Consider the following 27,680-nt stretch of genomic DNA (forward strand, 5'->3'; position numbering starts at 1 on the left):
TTTTATTTATCATTATTATAACCGAAGCGGATGACGAAACTGCATTTGTTTTCGATTTCTTAAAACTTCGGTTGAGAGATCGGTGTATAAGAGCATATGATTTTATTCACCCATCAAACGAAAACTATACATATAAATATTTATTTGAAGTAGGGCTATTTAATAGATACTAGACACTTAAATGTTTTTATAAGTGTAGATAAATCGGCATTGGGTGATCTTTTATTGAGCCGCTCTGTGGACCGGACCAACTGTTGCCATTTGCCATCCACACAGCAAGTTCAAAGGTCGCAGACCAGGTAGGCAGCAGCCTCTAATTGGTTGGGAGACAGCTACCGATACACAGAGGAAAATCTACAATTACAAAATTATTAATGTGAAAATCACTTAATATAAAATATTTAAAGTTAAATACCAAAGTTTAGAGTTTGATAAAATTCGTTTTAAAATTTGTAACTATAAAAACTTAATAATTACATTTTTTACAGACCTTAATATACCATGTAAATTGGTGAGAACTAGTTTACATTTTTGGATCACCCTAATGATCACATAACTTAAGCTCATGGCAAATTTTTAACTGTGTAACCGAATTGGGTTCGTATGCGGGTTTATTAGATCCTGACTTTCCGGGACAAATTCGGCACCGAAACCAAAAGGGATCTCTATGGCTAACCACAGTTAACGATCGTTAAAACCCTCGTAAAATTAAAATAATTATAGCATTTCCTTTCCCTGGAAAATGTTTGGGGATTCCTCCTGTCCTTTTGCTTTTACGACTGCAATAAAGTCATTATGTAAACAATCTTACCTGAACGCTTCCCTATCAGCTAAAAGAAAATGCAAGCTTTTGACCATAAATCAATTGGTACTGAGCCATCCATCATTGGTCCATCCTTTTTGTATCTTCAATAAATTAACAGATGGCCCGCGAATTAATCAAATTGACTCACAATTCTATTTCAGTTTGCTAATATCGTTCCACTGTGCAGCCCACTCTCTCTGGCTTGCTCTTTTGCACCTAACTCCCCCTAGTTCTCCCCACATGAAAACTCCTTGGAAACGGTTAGTAAGTCGTCGTTTGATCTGCCAACCTACGTCCTCTGCCCTTGTATCATATCACAATCACATAGACATGTTCCTGGGAAAAATATAAAATTCTGTAAAAAGTGGTTTCTTTTGTATTTCAAAGACACTATTCTTTAAAAAAGGTGGCAAAAATAACAAACTACATTGACAAACTAGGACAGCAGTTAAATTGATATTTTGTAGTAATAGAATAATAATCAGAATATGTCTTAATTAAACTATTTGTAAACAATGCATCGGCAGTAATGGAATTCCTAGTTTACAAATAGCTTGACAAAATAATAATCTTAAATACTATGTATAACATTTATAATAAAAATTAAAAATTAAATATAAAGAGTTAGAACTGATTCTAAAAAGTTAAGCTCTCTTCCAAATTTAAATTTAAATGGTACTTTGTTCCATAAATGTTTCCCCTCTTTTTCGCGGTGTATTGGCCCCATGACATTGTGGGAGCGACAGTTTGCTCTTCCAATTTTTTTTTTCCAACAGGTGGTTGCGGTTTGGCAGGCAGCACTTCACTCGCAATTCGCATTAGAAGCTTTCCGGTCACCTCTGTTGGCCAAAGCAATTACAATGCTCCCGCCGGGGAGATAAATAGGCAAACAAATCGAAAGCGATTCTGTGCAATTATGGCTAAATTATAATGCAAAAGCTATACCTACATATATGAACAAAATATACATATGTCCTCTGGTTAGTACGTGCGCATGGAAATCGGGTATTGAATTGAGTACAATATCATTAAATTCAGCCCCATGATGATGAGACATCGCATCGCCGGCATAGGAAAGGCAGATTCGCTGTAAGCCAATGACTGGATGACTTTTTTGTTGCTGTTATTGTTGATTTGGTTTTGCTGGTTCTTGATTTTTTAACAAATACAAAAAATACTCGTTTCGATGGGCCGGTCAGGTCCTCATATTCAGCACAGTATCTTCAGTGCCGTTTGCGTGTTTGTCGTTATTTGTTTTAATTTCCCTTGATGTTTTTATTACCCTAGAAGAGGGGGTATATTTGTGAATATATGTGTAGTTTTGTTTGTATCTCGGGTATAACCCATAATGTTATTCTACCTGATTGGGTGAAAGTTTTAACGATTTTATGATTTCCCAACTAATTATAATTAGTTCTGTAGGTAATTCACTAGTCGCATAGCGTTTGTTTTTAAACAACATCGACAACACACAAAATGTTAAACTTAAAATCGTTTAATTTCCCCGGCATTTGATAACAAAGACCACCTATCAACAAAAATAAATCAGTTGAAGAGTTAGCATGCATAGATTACGAAAAAGGGAAATTAATTTCATGCCACTTTGAAATTTTTTATTTATTAAGAAAATCGAAAAAGGAGCAGCTATGGGATATAGTTGATCGATTTTTATATCCATAAAATTAAAAATTAAAATAAAATAAAATTCTAAAATTAAAAAAATATATATCAAGTTTATATTTAATACATATTATACAAAACAATGCTTTAACGTAATGGCGAAAATTTTAGAAGGTTCGCGAGTACGATTGCCAAAAACTATCAACTGATAAACACATTCGCAGCAGGTTGTTACTAAAATTGCAGTTCTACCCTTTCAAATTTGTTGGGTAAATATTGGCAATCAGATTAGACTTCTTCAACTAACACACTCTCCCCAAAAATGGCAAAGCGATAATATTAATTGCGCTCCATATAAAAAGTGTCGCAATCTGAATTTCTCAGACTTTAAATATTTACAGCGGTAAGTTGTAGGGAAAAACTTTGGCCTAACGTAACATAATAAAAAAAGTGACTCATTAATTAGGACCGAGAGTCAAACAGTTTTTGTTCTTGGGAAACGTTACTGTTAAATTATTTTGACAACGAGACGATTGAATCACACAAAGCTTTGCTCATTAATTGAGGTATAAAATTACTGGCAATTTTTGGGTATTATGTCTCCATGAGAAAGGTTTCCTTTGGAAAAATGATTGTCAATATATACATATCATATTCATAATATTAATATCAAATAATTTTTTCAGAGACCCTTAAAAAAATCGAACAATATCTAGTGATTTTTGTAGCGTAATCTTGGCAGTGCAATTAGTACAATATATATAAGTAGATCTTACAATTAAATAGCGGTTATCAAAATTCTACGTCATTCACAATGACACTCACTTTTTACGCGCTATAAAATTGTTCGATTATCATAAAATTCTACGTCACTGACGATGACTGAATATTTTGCTTGCTATAAAAATTTTATTTAAGTACTGACAAAACATATTTGATGCCTTAAAAAATGGATGTATTTTTATTTCGCGAATGAGCGAAATAATACAATTATGTGGCTTTACAAACAAATCTATATAAATATTTATTGGAATACTTCACGCCTGTCAAAAAATTGTTCCTTCAAGTGCACTTTAAACTATAATCGGTCAGTTTCGAATGGCATATTAACCTTGTAACTATTTCTCAACCGAAAAAAAATTCAAGAATATTTATTCAAGTTATTTGAGAATAAAACACCATAACTTCTTGATAATTAGAAACATTCATTTATTTATAAAAAAGTTCAAAGCTCCTATGTAAATGTAAGGCAATCCCTGCTTTAAGATATTCCTTTTCAATTATAATATTTTCACACAGCAATCAACACAGTATTCCAAATGCAACCGATGCACTCCAGTTTCGCCAGCCATTTATGCATATACAGCAATTATCGGATGAATAGCATTAAAGGATGCATAATTTATTTTAAGTTTAATTGAGGAAAATTAAATATAATATATCTTCTGCAACGTTAAAATGGTTAGTTTAAAAAACATTTTATTCCATTTGGAAGAGATTTTCACAAATGCAATGTTTTTAATAAGGATGATTGGTGATATTTCTTTGACCATAGCTGTATTCACAATCCGAAACTTCAGCAACATGTTTGTGACGTCCAAATACCGATGGGGCCGGGCTGTTGGTGCTGTCTTTAAGTTTTTGAATCAACATATTTGCGGTTAGTTTATTGACCGAGTTCAGGCAGGCCCGGCTGGCATTAACCGGTTCCCTGCATTCGAGATCATGTCCAGAAAGAATAATACCGAGGCCGATGCTGAGGGTCCAATGCATTAATTTACGAAGGAGGGGCAGGGAAACGATCACAAGCTAATATCGCCACATTGTCACGCAAAATAAGTGAAGGGGCGGGGTTACAGTCCGAGCTGGAGAACCCCACTCCACAGGTTCGGTAGCCATTGATATCCAATTATCAGCGATCAGCATAACACATCGCCATAACACAATATAAGACAGCTCTGCACTAAACAACATTTGAAATTGCACTGGCAATTTAACCATTTAATCAATAATGTTTTCATTTTAACCAAAGTAACTTCAATAATATTTAACTTATTAGAATATGTTCCAGCCTTCAGATTACAGATCATATAACAAATCAATAATTTAAAAATTCGACAGGCTGGAAATTAATAAACTAAAAGTAATTAATTTAAATAACCGTTCCATCTGGCGCCCATCTAATTTTGAAACAATACCAGGTCTGGCAACACTTACCAGAGTTTGCCAGCAGTAACTCGAACCCCCGATGAGTCTGGCAACGTCGCTGCCCAGCTTGCACCCAAGGCACGCACCAGAAAAACAGTGTGGCAACCACCAAAATAACGGTCGTCCATTCAAATCTCAAGGGATAATAGTTTCATTCGTACAATAAAAAAGCAAAAAAAACCATGCTGGATCAAATTACTTTTAATCATAATCACTCTGGTCGGCCAAGATATGCAATAAAATATGTACATATAAACAAAACCGGGTAAAACTTAAAAAACACTCACAACTATTTCTCAGTGGAAATTTGTTAATTAGAAGGATTCCACTTGCTATTATAAAATTATAAACTTATCTTTGTTTAGAGTATGCTATTTACCTAAAATTTAAAATGTATACCTTTGTTCCTGGTTTTAAATCAAATTTATCAAATCGGTCCAATGTGCACTAGCTAAAATGTAAACATTTTATTGTTTCCAGTTTCGATCTTACATACTTTTTTAATCTAGATTTTTACGGTTCTCATGAATTTTCTGTTAACTTTTTGCTGTTTTAATTTTAGTTTAAAAATGTGTTAAATCTAACTTGTATTCTAGCTTGCACTTTTTTTTTTTGGGAATTGAAAGATACAGTCGACCTTCGATAACACAAACCACCAACCGCCACAAAAAAAATTCAAGTTATGGAGACTGGGGGTGGTTAATGTGTAGACTTGATTTGACGTGTGTATCTAAAATTTACGCTGCCAATAAAACTACTTCGACTTAAAGAGACTTCGAGCTAGGAAAGGTTGAGTTATTGAAGCTTGACTGTAGTGATATATTTTTCTTTCGTATTTATGAATATTTGCGATCCTTTCTCTCTGAAAACTATACTCTTTTGAAATATCTTTGTTTAACGCTCTTTATATTCGGCTTTCGTTGCTTTTGACACTCTTTTTTTTCCATTTAAAAATAGTTAACTTTATACTTGTGTTTAACATTATCATACAATTTTAGCTTATGTTTTTTCCAAATTATGTTAGCTTTTTTTAAAGATAAGTTATGCTCGTTCGCCTTAAAGTCCAGTACTCAGATAGAAAAACATGTTTGCTAGCGAAAAAGTAGTCCCACTTTTTTTTTTTAGACCCTTTTGAAGTGTGAAAATTAATTCAGAAAATCAATCCGCAATTTATCACTGGAGGAAAACTCTGGCTGAAACAGGCATATAAGCGATACAAATATCTGCAGAGCCTACATATGCTACAGTCGCCGATACATTTTTCCATTTTACGAAGGCGAATTTTAAGATTCTAGAATTGGCTGAAGTTGATTGGACTCCAAATTGGCTACACTACCATTTATATAGCTTTACTCATGCTCTAACTTTCTACAAACCCTTTTGATTTCTTGATTTTGCCAATTCACTATGCTCGGATAAAATTATTTTGGCGCCTATTATTGAAGCACCCGTTAATATTGAAGCACCGTTTAACCGCTGAGGAATCAGCAGGAAAGACTTGACGAAAATGGGTGTGATATAGTTATTGGCATCTATTATTTATATAGTTTTTTTTTGTCTTTTCTAATGGCTAGCAAATATTTTCCCATTTTCTGTGTACTGCGCATATCTTCTTAAAATGCATTCAGTGTTTATCTGTATACGAAATTTCATGTTTCGTTTTTGCTTATTTGCAGAGTGCAATTCGTTAAATTTAGCAAGTATTATCTTTTCAATAGTATTTGGTTTTATCACAACTGTGACCTCTGTTGTGTAACTGTGTGTTCAATTTTGACGGCTCGTTTGTATATATGAATTTATTGTGCGATCATTTCAGTTAAATGACATTCTTGTATTGAAGTGTAGTTTCTTAATCCGGAACAATTTCACTATTCACTTTTTTGTATTCGTTCAATTTGCATTTGTTGTGGCTTTGTTTTATATCATAGCAACACATTTGTATAAAGTTCTTCTTTTTATTCAAAATTGAATAGCATGGGAAGAGAGAACGAAAGGTAAAATAATAAATCAAGTAAATGAAAAAGAACAGCAAAATCCTTTTGAATGTTGCATACAGACCATTTAAATACTAATTGTTTGCTCTTTTTCCCTTTTTTAACAATAGTGTGAAGCTGTATACATATGTATATCCTTAAATGTCATTCTCAAGTCGGTTAAATGTTTTGGCGCTCCTCGACTGAATATAGAGGGAGGTGGATTGCATCTACGAGCGCTTCGCGATTTGGATTTAGAAACCTCTGCTTTGTATCTAATGGGCAAATGAAAATGTACACGGCAACGTACATTTATGCCCAGAAAGTTATTGTATTATCCCGACTTTTTTTTATTTGGTTTGGTTTTTTTTTTTTTTGCTTTCTTTTCTTATTTTTATACAAAATGCATTCACATACGTACATACGTTACTATCTCAATTCATTATAATATTTTATAACCATCAGACACATCTTTAAAATATATAAAAATGTTAAATAGCAAAACTCTTTGACTGTCAAAGTATTTCAGTTTGAAAAGCTTAGGTTCGGGTTGTTGAATTCATTTTGTTCTTTGTTCCTAATATTTTTGATTGGCTTCATGTTTCATATACTTCACAATAAACCACAAACTCCTGTGGCCTGTCACTATTTGCTCCATTCATTTCCCCATCGCCGCATTTCCGCTTACGGGAACTGCAATGAAAGTCACATTGTTACTGCGCTTGTCGGAAAATTGGAAAAGCTCTCAGAACCAGGACTTACAATGAAATGTGGTGCTGAAAACAGTACAGCAAGGGTTGCGATAATAGTAAATAAAGTGAAAATAATAAGGCACAAACGATCGACGACCATGGCTGCAAACTTCCAATCTCGTGTTATGTCGCTTGTCTCGTCTTCTTTTTTTAGCTGGGGAAATTAAATGAAAATGGAAAGAGTAATGAAAATGTTGATATTATAAAGGTTTCTCTTCTTTTTCTAGGAAGATGCCACACTAGAGTTTTAAAATCACTTATAAAGATGTCTAAAAGTATGCAACAAGTAAAGTTTATTATACATTCAGTTTTTTACTGCATACTTTTAGACACTTGAAAATCTTTACAAAGAACCCTTAAAGTTCCCTCTAACTAACCGAATAAATTCGAGTGCATTATATCCTATAAATAAGTATGTAACTCACCTGCTCTGTTATCCAACGCAGTTCCTTAAGGATCAGCGCCAGTTCGTATTCCGCAGATGAAGTCAGACAGGTGTGCGAAATGGCTTCGTGCAGACGCCCATCGACCACGGGGCCAGCCGGACCCACGGGTCCCACGCTGCCGTCGTCCCCTTGCCTATGGATAAACTACTTTTAAGACATAAATCCATAGACTGTTCTTACTCAATAATAATTAGAAAGTTTTACGTGTTACCTAGTTACGGTATGCCTCACTTACTATACTTAATTATTTTGTTTCTCTGTGCACCCATTATACCTTATTCCGATTGCTTAGATTGTGGTATCGTACCCACCTGTACATCGTCCTGTAATAAGTTGGCTGGTGAGGCAAAGTCGCACTGGCACACCGATGATTGCATCGGAAATCATCGTCTATATCGAGGACGTTGGCCAGCAGAGACTTGGAGGATCTGTTGGGAGTTGGATTAGAACATTTGTTTAGGAAGGATTTTAGTAACTCCAAGAAGGCGTGAGGGCTTCTAAAAATCTAGATACATACACAGGGGTGCTACAGAAATCAATGCGAGGTTTGAAATCATTTTTAAAAGGTGTCTAAAAGTATGCAGGGGAAAAATATCGTAGCATACTTTCAGACACCATTTGAAAACATTTCAAAGAACCCTAATGATTTCCTTTAGAGCCCCCGCGAGCGTGCCCTTGTTTACCTCTCCTTGAGCTCAACATTTTGTATCTGTTGCTTTTTCTCGCCGGAATTAGATGAACTCGATGATGAGGGCGGCGGCGGACATTCGTAGCCAACCTGTCCGGGTCTTTGCATGCGCAATATGCAAGGTAACCAATAAAGGAATATTACTCTTATCTGTGTGTGCGAGTTCGACAGAGAGACGGAGTGTAGTTGGGTAATGCGTTTAAAAATAATAGCAATACGAATTTTTAGTATTTTTTTTATTATGAAGGCCGTTTAGGTTTATGTTTTTTTTTTAGTTCATGATAAGTGTTAATTTTTTTTATCGTCGTTATCTCAGGTGGGTTTTTTTTATTTTTATTTTGTTGTGTGTTTTGTAATGACACGTTAGTGACAAAATTTTATTAGAAAATTTTGTTGAGTTAGCATGATAACGATGGATGAAGAGAATGAAAGTTTTTTTTTTAGTTTGAAGATTATTTATCAGTTCCTCGTATAAGTATTAATCGATAGTTCGTTTAATACATAGATCGTTGTTTGGTATTTGTGATTTTTTTTTCGGGGACAGCGATTATGAGTATGTACGATAGGTTTTTTGTTGTATAGGTTAGTTCGACACGTGCAATTGTCGTCGTTGTTGTTGTGGTCGCCATGTTGATATTTGAATTTTTTAATGTTTTTTTTTGGTTTGTTAAATAGTTAAAGTAACAGAGAGAGATAGAGAGATACACATGTAGAAAGAGGAAGATATATATATATATATATAGAGAGAAACAATTGAAGAGGCAATTGAGTTGAGTTATTTGCGTTGAAAGTAGTTGAGTTGCCGGTTTGCGTAGTTGTAGTTGTTGGCCAGAGTTTTTGTTGAAAAATAAACATTTTTGTGTGATTATTGATGCTGTTGTTGGCAGACGATTTCTTAAGTATGTAAGTTAGAATGTGTATATGTATGAATGAAATAAAAAAATCAAGGAAATCAAGGAGTATGAATGAAATGGCTCTAAACGTTTGCAAAACATCATATTTACTATTTTTGATGGTTGAATCAATATTCATAGTAACTAATAATGGAAAAAAATTGCTAAGTAAACGGTTTGGAATTGATTTGCGATTTTCGAGAGCTTCCTTCATTATTATTTCATGATCTACATTTCAATGACTTTCTTTAGAGAAATTTTTGGAACTTTTTCTCAAAAGCCCTTGAGTAAGTTAATTGAAGAATTTATTTTGTAGGTTGGTTGGATGAGCAAGATTTTCTTAACGAGGTATAAATGCTTAAGAGTTTTAAACCAATTGATTTACATGCTTATAGATGTTCTGAATATATTGATTACTTACTATCTTTTTGTTATTAATACAAATCTATTTTTGATCGACTTACAAAAAAGTGCAACATACCCATCTCATGGTATAAATCATGGTTTTATAAAAAAAAAAGAATTTTTGTCAAAAGTTCTCTATGAAGATGTATATATAAGTATATATATACTTGATCACAATCAACAGACGAGTGAATTTATGGCAGTTCTTTCTGAAGAATTTATTATCAGGAAGGCCTCGATCAGCCAAGTTCGGACAAAGTAATCCTGTAAAGTAAAGTATACAAATGCTTGAAAGGTATATGAATAATATAAAAATATTAATTTAAAATAAGTTAATATATTAACATAACAATTGTATGTTAGTTTATAAACTTTGAAAACAAGAGATGGTGATTGGCAGAGAATGAGAAGAACACATTGATTTTGATAAACTAAGGTCGAATAAAAATGTATTGGTGGAATTTCTTAATGTTGGTATTATTTAATATATGCAGATTTTAAAGATTGAGATAAAATATTCCCCATACGGAGTTTGTACTAATATGTATTTCTCGCTTAAAATTCAGTTTTTAAGATTATCGTTTAATAAACAGATTATAAATTTGGAAAGCAAAACCTATACCTATGCGGAAACCGAAATTTGTTATTATTAGTTAAATACGAACATACCTGTACTTTATTTTAAAGTCAACTTCCCCTTATTAATTATTTTTGAATTCGGCCCTTAGACCTTGTTTTAAGTGTTGGTTAGCTTTAAATTGAAAGTCATCAAAAATATAGTAACTTTTTTTTTTAAAGAAAATTTAAGTGATTCTACAACCACTGACAAAATTGAGAAATAGTTAAATTTGGATAAACAAAATGATTAAAGGTTATTTGAAAAGAATTATTTTGTGAAGTTTATCAACAACAAAAAATTGTAAGTATATTGTTATATTATTTCAATAAACAAATGTTTAATATTTTATAAATATACTCCGTTTATAGGACCTGCTGATTTTTAATAGAGAATAGATTAAAAGTCGAGTTTTTCTAACTTAATAAAAAACTCGACTTTTGAGCTATTTTAATTTTGAAAAAATTGATAGATTTTAAATCTGGTTATTGATTTAAAAGTTACCCAGGTGTGAAAACGTAGTATTTAAATTAGTATTTGTTGCTAAATTGACGATTTTAAAGTGTATTAATCGCTTTTGATTCACAATTAATTTTATATTTGTTTGTTTAAGAATTTTAAGTAAAAGAATTAAATTATCGTAAGAGCGAAAATCGAAGTTGGTCGGATTGAAATGCCCATTTAGCGATCAATATGTTTAAAACTCTTAAGTATATGGGTTTGTGTTTATCAAAGTATATGTGTGTATGGACACATTGCTGGGAAGGATCCTTTTCTTACTATTAAGGAAGTTTAGGGGGATTTTGTAGAAAACATATGTATACAGGGAATTTAATTTTGGTCTCTCATGCTTTGCTTGAGTATATCTTGCAAGTCATTGGGTGAATTGGTGTGATTGAGTTTCGGGTGTCTTAAATGAGCGAAAAATGTGGGTTAATGCAAATTTATGTTTTTATTATTGGTATCCTAGATATTTACAATTAAATTGGTTTAAAATGATTCGTTTATTTTGGTAAGCCAAAACACATTTGTAACAAACAATAAATATACAAATGTTTAGCAGTGGAATAATGCAAAAATTTGAAACATAATCAGTATGTTGTGATATAAATGTGTGGAAAGAAAATTATACATATTGTCTGTTTTATTTTTTTTTTACAATGTATGAAAGTAGTAAAGTTAATTTGAATATAAAAATATTACCCATTCACTCATTTCATGCGTATCTGGATTTCTATGATGATAATTGAGGATAAGTATGGTTGACACAACTGATGAGGCCACCATAAACATAATGCAATTGAAATAAGTTCCTAGAAGGACACAAAAATTACACAAACTTGTAAAAAGTATTCGATTGTTTACATTTTTTGTTTTCTTAACCTAATTCCTAATCGATCACGCATAAACATTTATAAGTGTAGGTGTGTTTTAATAAGTGTTCGCTGAAGTGCTTTTTGATCGTTTTTTGTTTTTCCACCTGTTTCCATTTCTGATTATAAAAAAGTTAAATTACAAAGCTTGCGCATCTCCACCCCTGATTTGAAAAAAATTAAATCAGATCCTTTTTAAATCAGTTAATTACACCTCGACCTTCATTGGTTTTGTAAAAACTTACTCAAATATGAGCTGAACTGCTAACATAATTTTTATAAAATGTTTGAATAATCATTTTAAAGATTTTAAAGCTTCTTTCACAAGTGATTTATTATTTTTTTTTTGAAACAGGAACAGGTGGCGATTCACTTTCCACTAATTTAATTAGTAACTAGAAACTGAATCAGGGCTTAATATAGCTTTAAACAAAAAAGCAAAAGGCACATTTTTGTTTCAGAAAAAAACACTCAAATATTAATAAAGTCCTACCCACCTGCTGCTTATGTGTGTGTGTTTGTGTGTGTGTATAACCACTCTGAAATTCTCTGAGTGTCGCGGGAAAAGTAAAATGTGAAAGGACGTGAATACAAAAACAGTTTATTAAGGTCTGCCGCAGTATATTTTTAGCGGCCCCTTTAAAGCTCATTTTTGTACACATCGATAACATGCAGACAAGGGGAAAAGAAAGGAAAAGTCACTTCTGTAACATGGTAAAGGAAAGTCAAGGAGGCGAAATCGTAAACGATACTCCAGGGATAGCAAAACCTTCGCAGGGTGGGCTTTTCTTTTCCTTTGAATTAAAACTTCGGTGTGTAGGCGGAATATTAAAGTAGATTGTTCAAGAAGAAATTAACTAAAAACTTCACCACCTGACCCTCACGGCATCCATATTCCATATTCCACATCCCATAACCAAAACTCATCAGTGGCTGACATTCCCAAAATTGATTGATTCAACGAGTCCATCCAGCTTTTGAGTATCTAAACGTTTATAGTATCTAGTCCTAGGCTATCGCTTTCAATCTCGGGTAGAGTGATGTCAACCATTTTATTTTCATTCGTCATTGAGTGTACAACCAATTATCCGCAATCATCATTTTATTTTAAAAATCGAGATCTAATTGGTAATTTTCTTAATAGTTGAGTTTTTGTTTTATACTTATGAATATATTTAACTTGTCTGTGTTCACTTTTCATACGACTCGTTGTTTTTATTGTTCTGAATCTGTTTTTTTTTTTATGTAAGTTAATGTGGGAATTTAGATTTGGTTGTCGGCTTTTATGAGATTTATTAGAATGATATTAATACATTTTTATTGGCTTAATTTAAGCGTTTTGGATTAATATTAATGTTTAATGTCATTTGTTTGTATTATGCGCATTGATGAAAAAACAAATGTGAATGGTTTGCTAGAAAATAATGCTGTAGGTTTTTTCTACATTTCTCATTTTTTCAGTCTACAATTTACTCGCCATATGTTATTCAAAAAGAGTAGTTTGCCATATTATATATTTTGAAGCGGCCTTATTTTTCTTTTCAAATGAGGAGTCATTTTGATGTAAGTGGTTTAAGGAACATGAGAATTAAACGCTTATGGGCGTACAATTTTGGCTAATATGTTTCTTGGGGCACACACGTTTTGCTAAGCGTATGAATTGCAAATATTCTTTCAAGTTTACTTAAAAAATAATTTATTTTTCTAAAATATGCAAAAATTTGCTAAAATACAACAAAAGAATAATCGTTGGCATTTTTATAAAATACAAAACTTTATTTTGAGTCGAATTTATCCTGAAGTTGAAAAAAATGACTGGCTTGGGATCTTTTGAAACATAAAATAGTTGGGGTCAATACTGGGCAATTAAAAATCCTTTTAAAATTTTAAACTCTTTTATCTTGATATTGAAGTTTGGAATTTAAATTAAAAGAAAACTCAAATCAAGCAGAGCTGGAAAACCATCGATGGCACTATCAATTTTATGTTTCCCTAGACTTTCAAACAAGTGTATGTTTTTATCCATCGGTTGTTGTTGGACCTAACATGTCTTTAGAGATCAGAAAGCTGCTAGTAAGCTTGAGTACTATAAAGTTATTGCAATTTTAAAATCATAGAAAACCCGTAATTGGGTGGAATAAAAGACTTAAAGATGAAACGTTCGGAAAATTGATCTGTTAAAAAAATGTTGTCATGTTATCTTTCTTAAAAAATTATACAAGGTTAACATTTTTGGGTATGGCAAGAAACTTTGAAAACACCGATGGTGCCAGACACCGAAGTTTCCCCAGCTCTTTAGGGTACTCAAGAAAATTAAAATTATATATATTTGCCCGTACTAATCAGTATGGTTCCCAAAGGCAAATGATCTTTGAGGTATTGATGTAGTTTTACGGAAAAGGTTGGCAGAATTCCAATACCAGTTCATAGGATAAGCATAACATAATTGATTACTTTAGTTATTTTAAAGCAACATATATTGTTATAATTTGTAGTTGTCTGGGAGAGATATATGATATTTTTGGTGTATTTTATATACAAGTGTGAGGGAAACTCTTCTAGCCTATGGTGTATAATACTGTGAGAAGATTAGTTGGTATGAATTGCCCAAACATTGGAAACTAATACAAACGAAGATATTTCTGTTAATGTTTTACAACACTACTGCATTTTTTTTAAACAGAATAGTATAAATAAAGTAGTAAATTAATATAAAATAGCCAACACAAAAATTTCGAAGAAAGATTAAAGATGGTCAGTGGGAAAAATAATTTGCAATATTCTTTGCTATTATTATATTGATCTATTGGATACCCGCCTCTAGAATATCTGTTGCCACCCTAAAGAGAGGGTTTTGTTGTTTCACTAGAAACCTGATATCTCGTTGAATTTTTGGACATGTTTAGATAAACTCGGTTGTTGTTCGAAAATATATATGTTCCATATAGGGTCAAGAACGCTTCGTCCTACTCGTTATACAAATAGTAATAATACATACGCTGTTAATGGGTTGAATCACTAATAACTTTTTAACCCAACCTCCTTATCTCTTTTTTAGAATTAAATTAAAATATTTTCCCCTCTATAATATGTACACTTTTGGTTTTATAAACTCAAAAGTTGTTTAAACTTGATCAAAATAAGACGTAAGAGACAACATTTATATAAATACCATTTCGAATTTGGAAGCATGTATCGGATTTGAAGCTCTTAAACTGTTTGAAAACGAAACCACAACAGTAACAATAGAAATGTTATTATTAGTTAATTACTTCATTTCAATTCACAGTCGATATTTTGAAGGAGTATTAGCAATATATTGTATACTCAAGGAATATGTTCATGGAAAAGGGAAGACAACATCTTAACAAAATACGACATGGTGAAATCGTCAAATCGTTTAAACGCTTATATGCTGATGTTGAATTAAATCAAGACTCATGTGCATGCTTTTTCCATGTAAACCGTCGAGATAGTCACATAACAGCTATTAGATAACGGAAAACAGCAAGCCAACAACAAACAGATCTCTCAACAAATATACCAGTTTATTTTGTAATGCAGTTTGAGAAAATTAAATTCTCTGAATATTATATGCGACTATTCAGTTGACTCTTCAAGAGTTTAAATGAAATGTAATGGTAACAACAAGATTTATTTAGCAGGTGAACACCAAAGGGTGGTCGAATGATTCAGCTACTGTATGGTCATTATGGTGATACCAACACCACGAAATAAATAAGTTATGTATATATAAAGAAATTGTCATCTAATAATAATCAAATAATCACCTGTCAAAATTAGCTTTAGGATTGCCTTCTATTTCTAAAGTAATAAATTGTGCCCAACTGACCTTGTATTACTACTCCAGGACGACGTTACTTTAAACATTTTTTGAGGAGGAAAACAAAAATTATATTAAGAAAAACAATGAATTCAAAGTTTCTAAATGGACAATACTCCTAAAAAATGTTGAACTACCTATTGAGCATTATGTTGGTACTAATATTGTGCACGAATATACATCTATGTAGTGTATATGCCAATGAACATATGATAAAACTGCTGACTTACCCCTTCAATGTTGTGCAACAAGAGGTATATCAATTGAAACTTGATTATAGGTTTTATTTTCAATCAAAACACATATGTATATATTCGTGCACTATAATGGTAAATTATAGATTGGATACTAAAAGGCACTTAAAAGCTTTTCATTTTGGAATAATAATAAGATGAAAAAAAATGTCAAGCATGGTAATTGAAAACAAGAGAAAACGCTATAGTCGATGGCCTCGACTATTAGATACCCGTTACTCAGCTTATGGGAGTGCGGGAGAGATGGAGATATGCTTAAAGCACACCTAGCCTATAGCGCCACCTATCTTCCTCTTAGCGACATTTGGCCTACAGCGCCAGTTAGCTTGGTGGAGTTTTAGTGAAAACAGCTTATTTGCTGCATGTGGTGTGCAATCTCGATTGAATGACAAAATATTTATTAATATTTGGCTATATCTTTTTAATGACTGGTCCGATTTATGCATGTATACAGGTATTGATAATAAAAACGAACTCATTTTTTATAACATCTTTAAAAATGTGGTTGCTAGAAGGGTGTTATAGTCGTTTGTGTGCGTTAGAGTGGTCGTGGCACCCTGGTAAAACAAACTTGCGCTGCGCAGGAAGCTCAAGAATCTGCAAGCCAAGTCCCAACACTCTAGCTCTTATAGTTTCCGAGATCTCAGCGTTCATACGGACAGGTGGACATGGCTAGATCGACTAGGCTAGTGATCCTGACTAAGAATATGTATACTTTACGGGGTCGGAAACGCTTCCTTCTACCTGTTACATACTTTCCGACGAATCTAGTTACCCTTTTAAGCCTCAAGTAACGGGTATAAAAATAGAATTGATGACTTCATACTAAGGTTTCATTGTATTTCATTTATTTTCATTTCTCCCTTTGAGGTACTTGCCCTGATTTTAATTGGTAACTATTTTGATGCCTATAACTTTAATCCCGTTCAAGATTATTCATACTTTCTAAGGTGGAACAAGATGATCCTTTTTTTTGGCGAACATAAAAGTTGTTTAAGGAAAAGTTGTGGAACAGTTGGCCAGCGTTAGAAAAATAAATATACTTTAAAAGGTTTCAGAAAAGTTAATGTATGTGGAAATTCTGCCACCTTAATCGTTGTGAACTCTGCTTCTTTTGTTAAAATCCGTTCCTATTTCAGTTTTCAGTTAGTATAGGTAAATAGTTCATTTTCTGGCGCAGATGGATAGAACAAAAGTAAAAAACCTTAATTTGTAGCTGTGTACTCCTTTTTTTTTCGTGTTTCTAATATACATATATAAGTGTGAGTGATTATGTATTTGGGGTGTATTTGCGTGGCTTAAAAGGGTAAAAAAGGGTTAAATTGATTTCGTTTTGTAGAAACCAATTTCCCTCAGTCCGATGCTTGACGTATGGAAAAGTCAGGCGGGCATTTGTGTTCCTTCATGCCAACAAGAACATTTTTTCGCATACATTATGTGGTAGTGGTCCTTGGGAAATCTCACTGGCGAAAACCAAAACTGAAAAATGATTAATTAATACCAAATCTAAAATAGAAACTATGATTAAAAAGAAAAACCAAAAAATAAAAAACAATTTCTCAGATTTGAAAAAGACTATATGAAATCCATAAGGGAATAATCCATATGTTTAAGAAATTTTCTTGTTCAAATACAAAGGAACTAAATACAAAGTTTAGTACTAGAAAGTTTAGAAAAACATATAATACCGTTGACTTCAAAAAGCAGACATAAAACGAAAACTCCCCTCCAAAAGTTCTATCTCCGCTGCATACAAACGTTATACAAATATTGAAATTTGTGAAAATTAATATTTTAATTCATAAAATTGTGTATTTGAGTTGTTAATATTAAATATTTTTTTTTTTGTTTGTTTCACTTTGATTTTTTGGACTTTGCATTGTAAATAGCTGTGTACATTGAAAAACAGTTAGTAATATGTGACAAAATGTGCAGGATTAAGACGTACAATATAAAAAGTGTCATGTTAGGTGTCATGCAGAGAAATTTAAAAGTTCAACAATAGATTAGTACTGAGCTCCTTAAATCCGAACGAGCTTGTGAATAGAGGGAAACAGAAAATAAATATACATTGCATGTTAAGCTGTTTTTCCAGAATTATGTTTACTTGTAGCTGCTTTACTTGTGTTTTATTATTTATACATGTGTTACCCAACGGGTATATGTATTAAAAATAGCGAATCTCTTGTACTCAAATGAAAAGCCCATCAAAGAAATTTTCGCTATTGAAAGCAGCTTGTTGTGCATGAGTGATTAAAACTAGGGCACTATGGTGTCTCTTTATTTCAAAATCGTGGTAACCTTAGTTGATTAAGTAAATAAAATATAAGAAAACAAAATAATAAATAATATTTTCAATTCTATTTAAAGATGAACCTAAACAATGGTGCAAAATAATTTTAGTCAGGATTCTAAATCAGTTAAGAGAAAGTGGTCCTTATAATAGATAACAATAAACCTGTTTTTTGCTAGAGAGTGGACGTCTTCGTTAAACAAAAACTAGTAATCTTTAAATACCAATCTTTAATTGAAAATTACTGTTTTCTAACTGAACAATTGAGTACCGGGTATAAATATCTATCATCAATTTGTGGAACCTATCAAACCTATTAACGAACCATGCCAAAAACAACATGCTACTTCGATATTAAAAAAAATGTTCATGCCTGTATGAGTGGTATGTACTTATGCTTGTGCTTTGTAAGGTTTATTTTTATATTTTTAAAGGGATAACACGATGATTATGATTTTTTTATTTTGGGAAGCTAAATTTTAGCCCTTTATGTGTGCCCCAATTCACAAAGATATAATTTCTTGATAAGAAAGGCAAAAGATAAAATTAGTGGTGTATTTTTTCATTTTTTTTTTTTTTTGTATAGAACGTTGAGACGCCAAAGCTGTGCGGAAAGAAGATTCTTGGATGATTGCTGAATGAGTTGAGAGTGCGTTAGTTTAGTAGAAACTTAGTCGTAGACGTAGATTTGGGATGGTAGTGGGCCTGAGTTTTGGCCACGATCTACTTACCGAGCAGCGGCACCGCATCAGAGGTCGCCGGCATTGTTTCCGCCACCATGTTTAGGAAGACTGTAAGCGATAATAAAATTGTGACTCCTGAAATGGATTTATTTCGGAAAGTCACACATGTGGAAGAGTCGATTCGATAACAAGTATGTAGAGTAATTTGCAGGACGAACAGAAGCGGCATGGAATTAAGATTGAAGTTAATATTATTAGTCATTTTGTTGTAGCTTTTCTCCCATGATATTTACACATAAAATACGTGCACTATTACGATTACGGTAACAAAATCTTATTGTATGAACCAGTGATCCTGCTGATTCCGCTCCTTACGGTCCTGCAGGTCCAATGCATTTCGCCAGGATTGTCTGTCGCTTCCATTATCACTTTCTTTGTTGCCTTCAATAAAAAACTACTACCGTATTTTCTGCACTGAACCTCAACCCCCCCTTAGCAATATGAGATTTACAAGCTTTAAGTACGCGTTCGGGTTTGAAGATCCCTTTGATACTCAGTACACGATTATAAATATAATATTTGTTTTAAGTAAAGGAAAGCTGACCTGATAAAGTCAATAATAAAAAAATTTTAAAAAGTGATCAATTTCGATTAAATTTACTCTGGATTCAAATATTATAGATTTGTATGCATATATTACCCGATCAGAATCATTTCCTTACTTCTGTCACATATATTATCACAAATATTATATTAATACGGCTTCCGAGTTTAGCAAATAAAAAGGTTAAATCAAACATTTTCCCACTGCCTGAAGTTTTGCTTTACTAGCATAGAGTAACAATCTAAGATAGGAACGTTGGGAAAGAAATCTGTTCAGCATTTTTAAGTGGCTAGAATGAGTTGCAGAGCATGCAAAAGATCTACATTAAATTCCAATAGATACACTCCAGATGCATTAGCATGTCTAAAAACAAAAGCAAACAAGAAGGTAAAAGAAGGTAGCATTTTAATTTGCATAATCTTTTGACTACTAGGTAAAAAGTTTCATTTCGTTCTAAACTTGAATCAGTTGTATATTTTAATTTAATTTTGTTTTATATTCGTGAACACAGAGATAGAAGGGCATAGAAGGGAAATCAGGCCAGAATAACTGGACGACACTTACCAAGCGAAAGCTTTTCACCAGAATCTGGTGGCAGTGTAAACCCTAGCAGTGCCATTGAGGCAATCAGTACGCACGGCACAATCAGATTGAAAAAATAGTACAATGTTTTGCGTCTTATCAAAATGGCGAATGTTATGTCAATATAAGGTTCTGGGCAGCAATTATAGTAGATTTCATTTCGTTTACCGGGCACACCTGTTAGTTGGGTTGGGTAGGTTTGAGTTTGGTATAGTTTGAACAAGTGATTTTTTCAAAATGACATATGAGATTAGTGGATGGAGTAGAGAAGAAAATATTAATTTTCTAATTAATAAATAATCTTTAACTATCATTGGTCTTAAATGAACACATCATATGACATTTAATAGAGTATCACTTTCTTGAAGTTGTCTAAACTTACCTAACAAGTCCCATTCGCCATTTGTTATAAAGCTAGAAATATCTCCTCCTGCTTCGTCTTGTAATTGTAAGTCCAACTGCAAAAGAAAATATAATCAAAAGTTTTTAATTGAAAAAAAAAAACCGTACTTTTAAACTCAACATAATTTTAAATGAAATAAAGATTTTTATAGTTACCTGGAAACCATCGTAGGTCCACGAACCAAACTTCATCTCACATCTTTGATCGTCAAATGGAAACCACGTAATATCGATCTTGCATGTTGATTTGAATATGCCTGGCGGTACGTACAGACAGCTTCCATTGTTGCGCACCACTACATTTGTGGCATACGTTCCATCGAACCCCTCATCCGCGCTAGAAAAGACAAGAACGAAAGCCTGATACTAAAAAGTACTTCTGCAGTGAAAGTTTTCTTGGAAATCAAAAAACAAGACTTATACATACGTCTATATTAACAAACAGATTACCTATTGTACATTAGAACATCCGGTTTCCATAAGCGATGTGGTGGAATTCGAAGATCGCGTACACCGCCGAATTCACTGGAATTCCATCGAAGATTCATGTCATTCCATTCCTATGGAAACCATAACAGAACAATTGCGAAAAATTCAATTTTTATCAAACGGATGCCCGCGTTTGATTAAACTATAGGACACATATCGCAAATAGCAGCAGCACATATAACATAGTAAAGTGAAAACATACCAATTTGAGCCAAATATTTGTAATTAGCAGTTGGTTCTTTTCATCCTAAAAAGAAAAAAAGCGAAAATGCTTTTAACAGATCTAAATATATTTGATGATGTAGTCATGTAATTATAAGAATAACAAAATCCTTCTCTATTTATGCAAACTGTGGATGCTGTAAGGAAACTACCATAAAACTTATGTAGTATGAAAATGCGGGGCTTAGTCGGTACATACCACATCTATAATCTGCATGAGTGTTAGTCCGAAGCTCAGTTGCAATGGATCGGATTCGTTGACCACCGGACGTTCTAAGCTGTTGTAGTTGTCCAGGAGGGCGTGGAGCAGACGCTTTTCATGGGGTCCAGCCGTACAAGCTAAATGTATGTAGAGGTTTAAAAGTAAAGGACAAAGATTCTGTGAGTTTTTTCGGAAGTGAAAACTAAAACAGGGGTCTAGGAAATTGGCATTTGAAATGAGGAAAACATCTAATGAGCATGGAGGAGGGACCCTTACCCGGTATCATAATTAGAAGTCCCAGGCCATAAACCAGCATTTTACCACCGTTAGCTGGGGCTTCCGGCAATGTGTGCGGCTGTGGGAAGCTCATGTTTGTTTCCTGACTGGAGCAGAATGGATTGTCCAACCGACTACGTGATTGCTTCTTCATATCTCTTACTTAACCCTTGGAATCCGATAATCAGCAACAGCACCAGACTGTTGACAGATGTATGGGCACAGAAGGTAACTAGTAAGACTCAGCCTCCTTTAAGTCCAATTCCATAGTTTTGCATTTTGCTTGTGGTCCTCCAATATGTTGGTTTTCTCGATAATAAAATTTCTCCGGCAACTTTTACTGCTCGCATGCAGTCGACCAACTTTTTGGAGCCATTGACTTTCTTCTAACCTAATGCTTTTCGTTAGCTTTTGGTTATTGATTTATTTCTCATATTGTTTCGCCTCACAATTGGTTTCGCTCTAATGTGTGTTCCTTAGATCTGATTGTAAATTCCTTTCTTATTTGCAACAATATCAAAATATATTTACACGGCGATCCATATTCTACAGGCTGTAACATACAAACAGTTTTTTTTTCATTGCAATTAGTATAACAGCAATATATTATTAGAAAATGCTAAGATTAGGATAATGTATAAAAAATAAGCCCTATATGTTCCTTGTTTTCTGGTCTTTAACTAAAATTTATAATCCAAACAGCTTAAATTATTGTGGTATCAGCAGATATATCGTAAGTAGTAACAGCAAAAAATTATGAAAACCCAAGTTGTAGACAACGCATTTAGTTTTACAATTGGTCAGCAGCTTACAAAGACAATAAATAGGTGATTTAGTTTTAAAATGTTACTTTTATTAAAAAATCTAGACAATATTATTTGGTATCCTATGAGATGGGAAAAAGTTTTTAAAAGTCGCGATTAAAGTATTCAGTTTTAGCGACTTTTATCTCTCTCATTCGCTCAGATTGTCGGCATCCACTTTGTATTAAAGTCATTCAGGAAGGATCACGGATGCGGATAGTCCACATCCTATTGCCCTGATTACTTATTGTTTTTCCACGTCTGAAACAAATATGCTAGTTAGTACAGGATAAACATGTAAACGTTAGTGCTTAGAGATTTAATAGTTTGCTTATTAAATGTAATTGAATTGTTTTCCAGGTGCATTATTAAACAAGAACAACTGATTTCTGACATGCAACGATATAAAAAACAAAAAGAAGTACAATAAGATTTGTTACTTAAAAAAAAATAAAAATTATAACCATTATATAGAATTTTCAAGTACTCTTTTAAAAAAAAAAAAACTCTTAAATATGTATATATCCAATAACATTTATAATAATTACCCATGAATTTATTTTCTATTGCCTCCCTCGACCTCATTTGTTACCGAAAAAATTAATTTTTTAATTACACCTCAAAAAGTTTCTCTAAAAAGGAACCTGCAAGTAAAAGTAGATAGGTCCTACAAACTTAAATTCAAATCACAATATTAACCTGTTCTATTTTAAATCCTAAATTTCAATGAGCATTCTAAAATTTTGTGGTAATAAGATATTATCTTTACATGAACATCATTGACTCAGTTTTAATGCAAAATTTGAAAATATGTTAACTCTTTATCACTATCTTAAGGCAATGCAAATAATTTCTGGACTACAAGTTAATCGGGTGAAACGTTTCTTGCAAATTGGATTAAATTCCTTTGACCGACTACACGATTGAAAGTTGCATTCAAATGAAATAGAAAAAATAATTTATTCAATAAACTTGTATAGGGAAAAGTTATTCGAGTATCGGGCAACTAATTAATATGAGCTAACTAAGCTGGTAAGCAGAAAGTATAATTTATCAATGCCAGAATAATACGTTTCCATTTGTTTAAGGCAGCGGACTAAATCAATACACCCATAAAATGAAATCTGAACATAAAGAATCCTATTTTTCCCCTTAAGTTGTTACAACATTGCCGAGTTGTTGATGTTACACCATATAATTAGAACGCTACGACAATTTATAATTACTAAATTGTAATGTAAAACATTTGAAGTTTGATATAAATTGGTAGACTATTTTCTTATAAATAAAAGAGTATAAAATCGGGGATAATTCAGATATTTCTTTCAACAAAACTACAGCTGTTTCTGTCTGTACTTAGTATTGCATAAATTTAATCCTTTTTTTGAAACAACCCTGAATTGACCATACATAAATGAATGATAACTCTGTACTGAATAGCAAATTATGACATGCTAGATTTATTTGATAACATCTTAAAATTTCACAGGGCTTACGGGCTGTAAAAATCCAGCGAAGGTCCATTATAATTTGGGTCTGGCCAGCTGGTCCCAAGTGAGTGCCGCAATAATAACCCTGTCCCCTCGATGAAATCCCTTTGGGATGTGTACGTTTGGCTGGGTAAAATGGAAACGCTTTCTTCTTCTGATGAGCTAAGCCTTCCCCTTCCCACAAAATGAGCAGTGTTGTATCAATTTAAAATAAAATGGCTCACATCTACCTACATTTTCATGGAATTTTTAATTTTTAATGAAACAGGAGTACAATGAGCATGCTCTGCCTCATTGAAATACAAGTGAAAGTTTCATTAATGTGACCAAAAAAATATTCTTCACTTGAAATTGTAAGCATATTCGATTTGTTTAGCTCACTTTTAAAAATAATTCGATACACGGAATTTTTTTTTACATTTCAGGTTGTATAAAATGAAGTACCATATGAGATGTTGTCCAAAAACTTCTGAAATCCTCCCAAAAAAAATAGAATGAAAAATATCAATCTATAAAATATATATTATATCTATTATCTATTTATACATATATACTTTTATAATTAATAATTATTAAAAGCAAAGCAACACTCGGCGTAAGTACATCTGCTTATGAAATCTATATGGTTAAAAATGAAAAAACTGAAATAGGATTTCTTCTATCACTTACCTTAATATTTTTAATTGTGTTTCACTTGCACATTAAAATGGAAAAAATACATGGTATTACTATTCAGCCCAAAACTCGTGAATTTAATTAAAAAAAAAAAATTTGCAACAATGTCTCTGAGGGAGCATACATAATTATCATTTTATACATTGCATCTAGCTATTGTTTATTTAAAATTGAAATTTGCTAATGTTTAAATGCTGGCCAAATTCTATATTACTTTTTTAGGAGTGGGAAAGTTGGCAAAGTAAATTTTCTTTTCGTTTCTCAGAGTATCAATTTCAGCTGACTTGTTTGTTTGTTTTGGTGCTCTGCAAATGAATAACAGCCACGAAATGCACTTCAGCTTTAGTGTTTTTATACCCGCTACTCGTGGAGCAAAAGTAACAGGTAGAAGCAAGCGATTCGACTCTATCAGAGTGTCCCAGAAACCTCCGACGATTTTCGTGACGGTTGATTGGAAATCCGAACGAAACTTATAGTTGCCCCCATAAATTATGGGGTCATAACCTTAAAAAAATGAAGGCAAACCAATGCCCTCGCAATCATAACAAAAGTATATAGACCTAAATGGAAATATATATTTGACTACAGATATTTAAAGAATTCAACCATACAAGAAATGTATTTAAGAAGCAAAGGACTTATGCATTTTTTATTTATACATTTTTCTTTGTTATCTGCGCTATATAATATGGAAATTTCTTCATTACTTCATTGCTACCTCTAACTAAAATTTTAAATTTTCTTAAATATTAATTCGCGGGAAAAAAAATAAATTATTGTTTTGTTTTTTGAAAACTGCATGTTTAACTCTCTGCCATATGTGGTCCACAAATAGAATCCAATTGCTTGTTGGGCGTTATTCGCGAAAAAGTATTAATTTCACACTTTAATAATATTTATTGTGAAGGAACATATGTTTTTGCCTTCAACAATGGAAATATGAAAAAAGGCAAACCGATTTTATTCCTTTCAACATTTTTTTTTTAAATAGATTTGTTGCACTTTATAAAGACATTAATGGTATTTCTGAGTATAACTTAGATCATTTCTGAGATATCCTTTATCAGAGTCCCCTAATGATAAGAAACTATTCTTCAGTACTCACCAGTCATAATATATGCACAGATTCAAAAATATTGTATAGCTCCATTGTAACTAATTTTCCCTTTTTTTCCTCTTATAGCACTTGACCAAGGCACCTGCAATAGCTTGGCCAAAAAGTTCGCTTCAAAAACACTAAGACGAATGATTATTTTTTGCAAAATTGATGTAAAATAAATGGGGATAGCAATGCTGCTGGCTTTGCACTATGTATTGGTAAGTGTTTTTATTTTATAATATTATTACTGACCGCTTGCTCAAGGAACTTTTACACAGACCCCAAAAAACTTGGGAGGCACTAAACTTGAACGGGAAAAAAAATCAACAAATATTACATAGATATACACCTTTAAAAAAAGTTGATCGCCCTCCGATGATGATGATTGATGGGGATTTCATGGCGCGCTTAAAGGTTTCTCACAGATTTCACATTCCATACTAATTTCGCACATTTTCTGCGCTTTTGTTTGTGTGCAGAGCAGTGATATTCTTGGGTTTTGTATCTTTTTGGCACACCAGGAGACGGGACTTGCTCGACCGATTCGCTCACGACCACGCACTCGACTGAATGTGGCTGGTGATAGCGATACCGCAGAAAGTATCCAAGTATACCCAGCTAGCACAACAGCATTTCCACACGAAACGTGCTCGACTTTCCAACTGCAACTGATGGCTGACTCCGAAGCGACACGTGGCCCTACATCGTGCCGGTCCTGTGACCTTAAACGACGGCTAACAGGGGTCCTTCGGGGTCCCTCGTAGCCCCTCGCAGCCCCTCGTACTCCCTCGTAACCCTCGGCAACCGTCGGCCCCTACTGTTAGCTCGAGATACATTTCGAAATGGCCAGAACAGTACCGCGCACGCCTTGCCGGAATGCGAATGTTATGAAAAGTAAACAAATAGGGTCGTGTGTACAACTGGCTTTTGTTGATATATGTTAAGGATGCACTGGAGGACACCACGTGGTCTTCTATCCAGAGTGTCCAAAGCAGATTCGTTTGTTGTCATCCCGCTGCCAATGGAAATGGTGGGAATGCCAATGGAAACGTTGTCCCCTTGTGAGCAGGCAAAATATCTGTTGCTAGAAATTATAATAAAAATATCTAATTAAACGAAAGTCAAGTGATCAATCAGGTAGCTTAGAGGGGAATAGTTAGAGCGGAATAGCTATCATCATCCAATGATTAGTCAGGTGGAAAGTCAACTTTCTGTCAACGCTTTAAGAAAAGAGAAAAGACTTAGTTGTGTGAATAGGAAAGTCAGACACATTCAGGACTTTGCGATTTCTGTGGCATCCCTGATAATAAACCTTTTGATTAAAAAAATGCAATGCTAAATAGAAAATCATTAATACTAATTCTGAAACTTACATGTTTATATAAATGAAAATACTAAAATTAATGGAAATGGAATCTTTATAGTAACAAAAATAATAATTTCTATATATTTTACTATATGAGATATTTAAGCAATCAATTAATAGATCTATCTTTCCTTAACTTTATTCAAAATTTAGTTTTGTGTATATTTTTTAACCGGGTGTAACTCAAAGAACATCATCCCCTGAAAGCTGTTATACGCACTTCTCGGCCACAGGAATCCACAAGGAAATAAATGAATATAGCACAGGTTCCACAAAAAGTTTCTTCTCCTCAAAGCTTTTGAACTTCATTGCACTCAGGAATTTTCAACAAAATGTATATGTCTAGCACAAGAAGCCATAATTATGTATTTCGAGGCTTTCCCCACCAACACTTGCTATTCATAATGTGCCATAACATAAAGGTTATCCTGAATTTTCACCACACCTAACCGTATATATTATGCCATAAAAGAAATGATGTCCTGATTTTACCATCTGAAAATTTTATAACGGAAATTATTTATGGAATGTTTAAACAATTGTCCCAAAAAATAAACTTAAGAAAACTTATGGGAGCTTAGGCTGAGCTTTAAACTTTGTTCTTAAATCCTGATACA

At 33.0% G+C, this 27,680-nt stretch overlaps 1 protein-coding gene across 10 annotated transcripts; it reads right to left on the reverse strand.

Annotated features, from left to right (window-relative positions):
- Positions 1-5,076: 5,076 nt before the first annotated feature.
- On the reverse strand, positions 5,077-26,358 carry LOC119557754 (neuronal acetylcholine receptor subunit alpha-7). 10 transcript variants are annotated; one of them, XM_037870641.1, is made up of 16 exons: positions 26,047-26,358; positions 25,704-25,834; positions 21,631-22,183; positions 21,352-21,491; positions 21,133-21,177; positions 20,892-21,001; positions 20,598-20,778; positions 20,422-20,497; positions 20,022-20,216; positions 18,902-18,988; positions 11,610-11,719; positions 8,488-8,642; positions 8,116-8,232; positions 7,784-7,937; positions 7,369-7,512; positions 5,077-7,299 (listed from the first exon to the last, which is right to left on the reverse strand). In XM_037870641.1, exons 3-16 carry the CDS (start codon positions 21,782-21,784, stop codon positions 7,291-7,293), a joined length of 1,677 nt encoding a protein of 558 aa, XP_037726569.1. In that variant the 5' UTR covers positions 21,785-22,183; positions 25,704-25,834; positions 26,047-26,358; the 3' UTR covers positions 5,077-7,290. The 10 variants fall into 10 exon arrangements, 9 of the variants coding, with proteins under 9 accessions (XP_037726569.1, XP_037726570.1, XP_037726572.1 ...); XM_037870642.1 differs by lacking the exon at positions 26,047-26,358 and adding an exon at positions 25,950-25,977; XM_037870644.1 differs by lacking the exon at positions 25,704-25,834.
- Between the last annotated feature and the right edge of the window lie 1,322 nt (positions 26,359-27,680).

Source organism: Drosophila subpulchrella, chromosome X (genome assembly GCF_014743375.2).
Source record: "Drosophila subpulchrella strain 33 F10 #4 breed RU33 chromosome X, RU_Dsub_v1.1 Primary Assembly, whole genome shotgun sequence".
Lineage (NCBI taxonomy): Eukaryota > Metazoa > Arthropoda > Insecta > Diptera > Drosophilidae > Drosophila > Drosophila subpulchrella.

Excerpts from the sequence above, each read along its gene's own strand:
- LOC119557754 (XM_037870644.1), bottom strand. The coding sequence starts at position 21,784 with ATGAAGAAGCAATCACGTAGTCGGTTGGACAATCCATTCTGCTCCAGT. Across the intron at positions 20,498-20,597 it reads GGACCTACGATGGTTTCCAG|TTGGACTTACAATTACAAGA; the intron begins GTAACTATAAAA and ends TTTCTTTTGCAG. Across the intron at positions 18,989-20,021 it reads TGGTGAAAAGCTTTCGCTTG|GAGTCACAATTTTATTATCG; the intron begins GTAAGTGTCGTC and ends AATCCATTTCAG.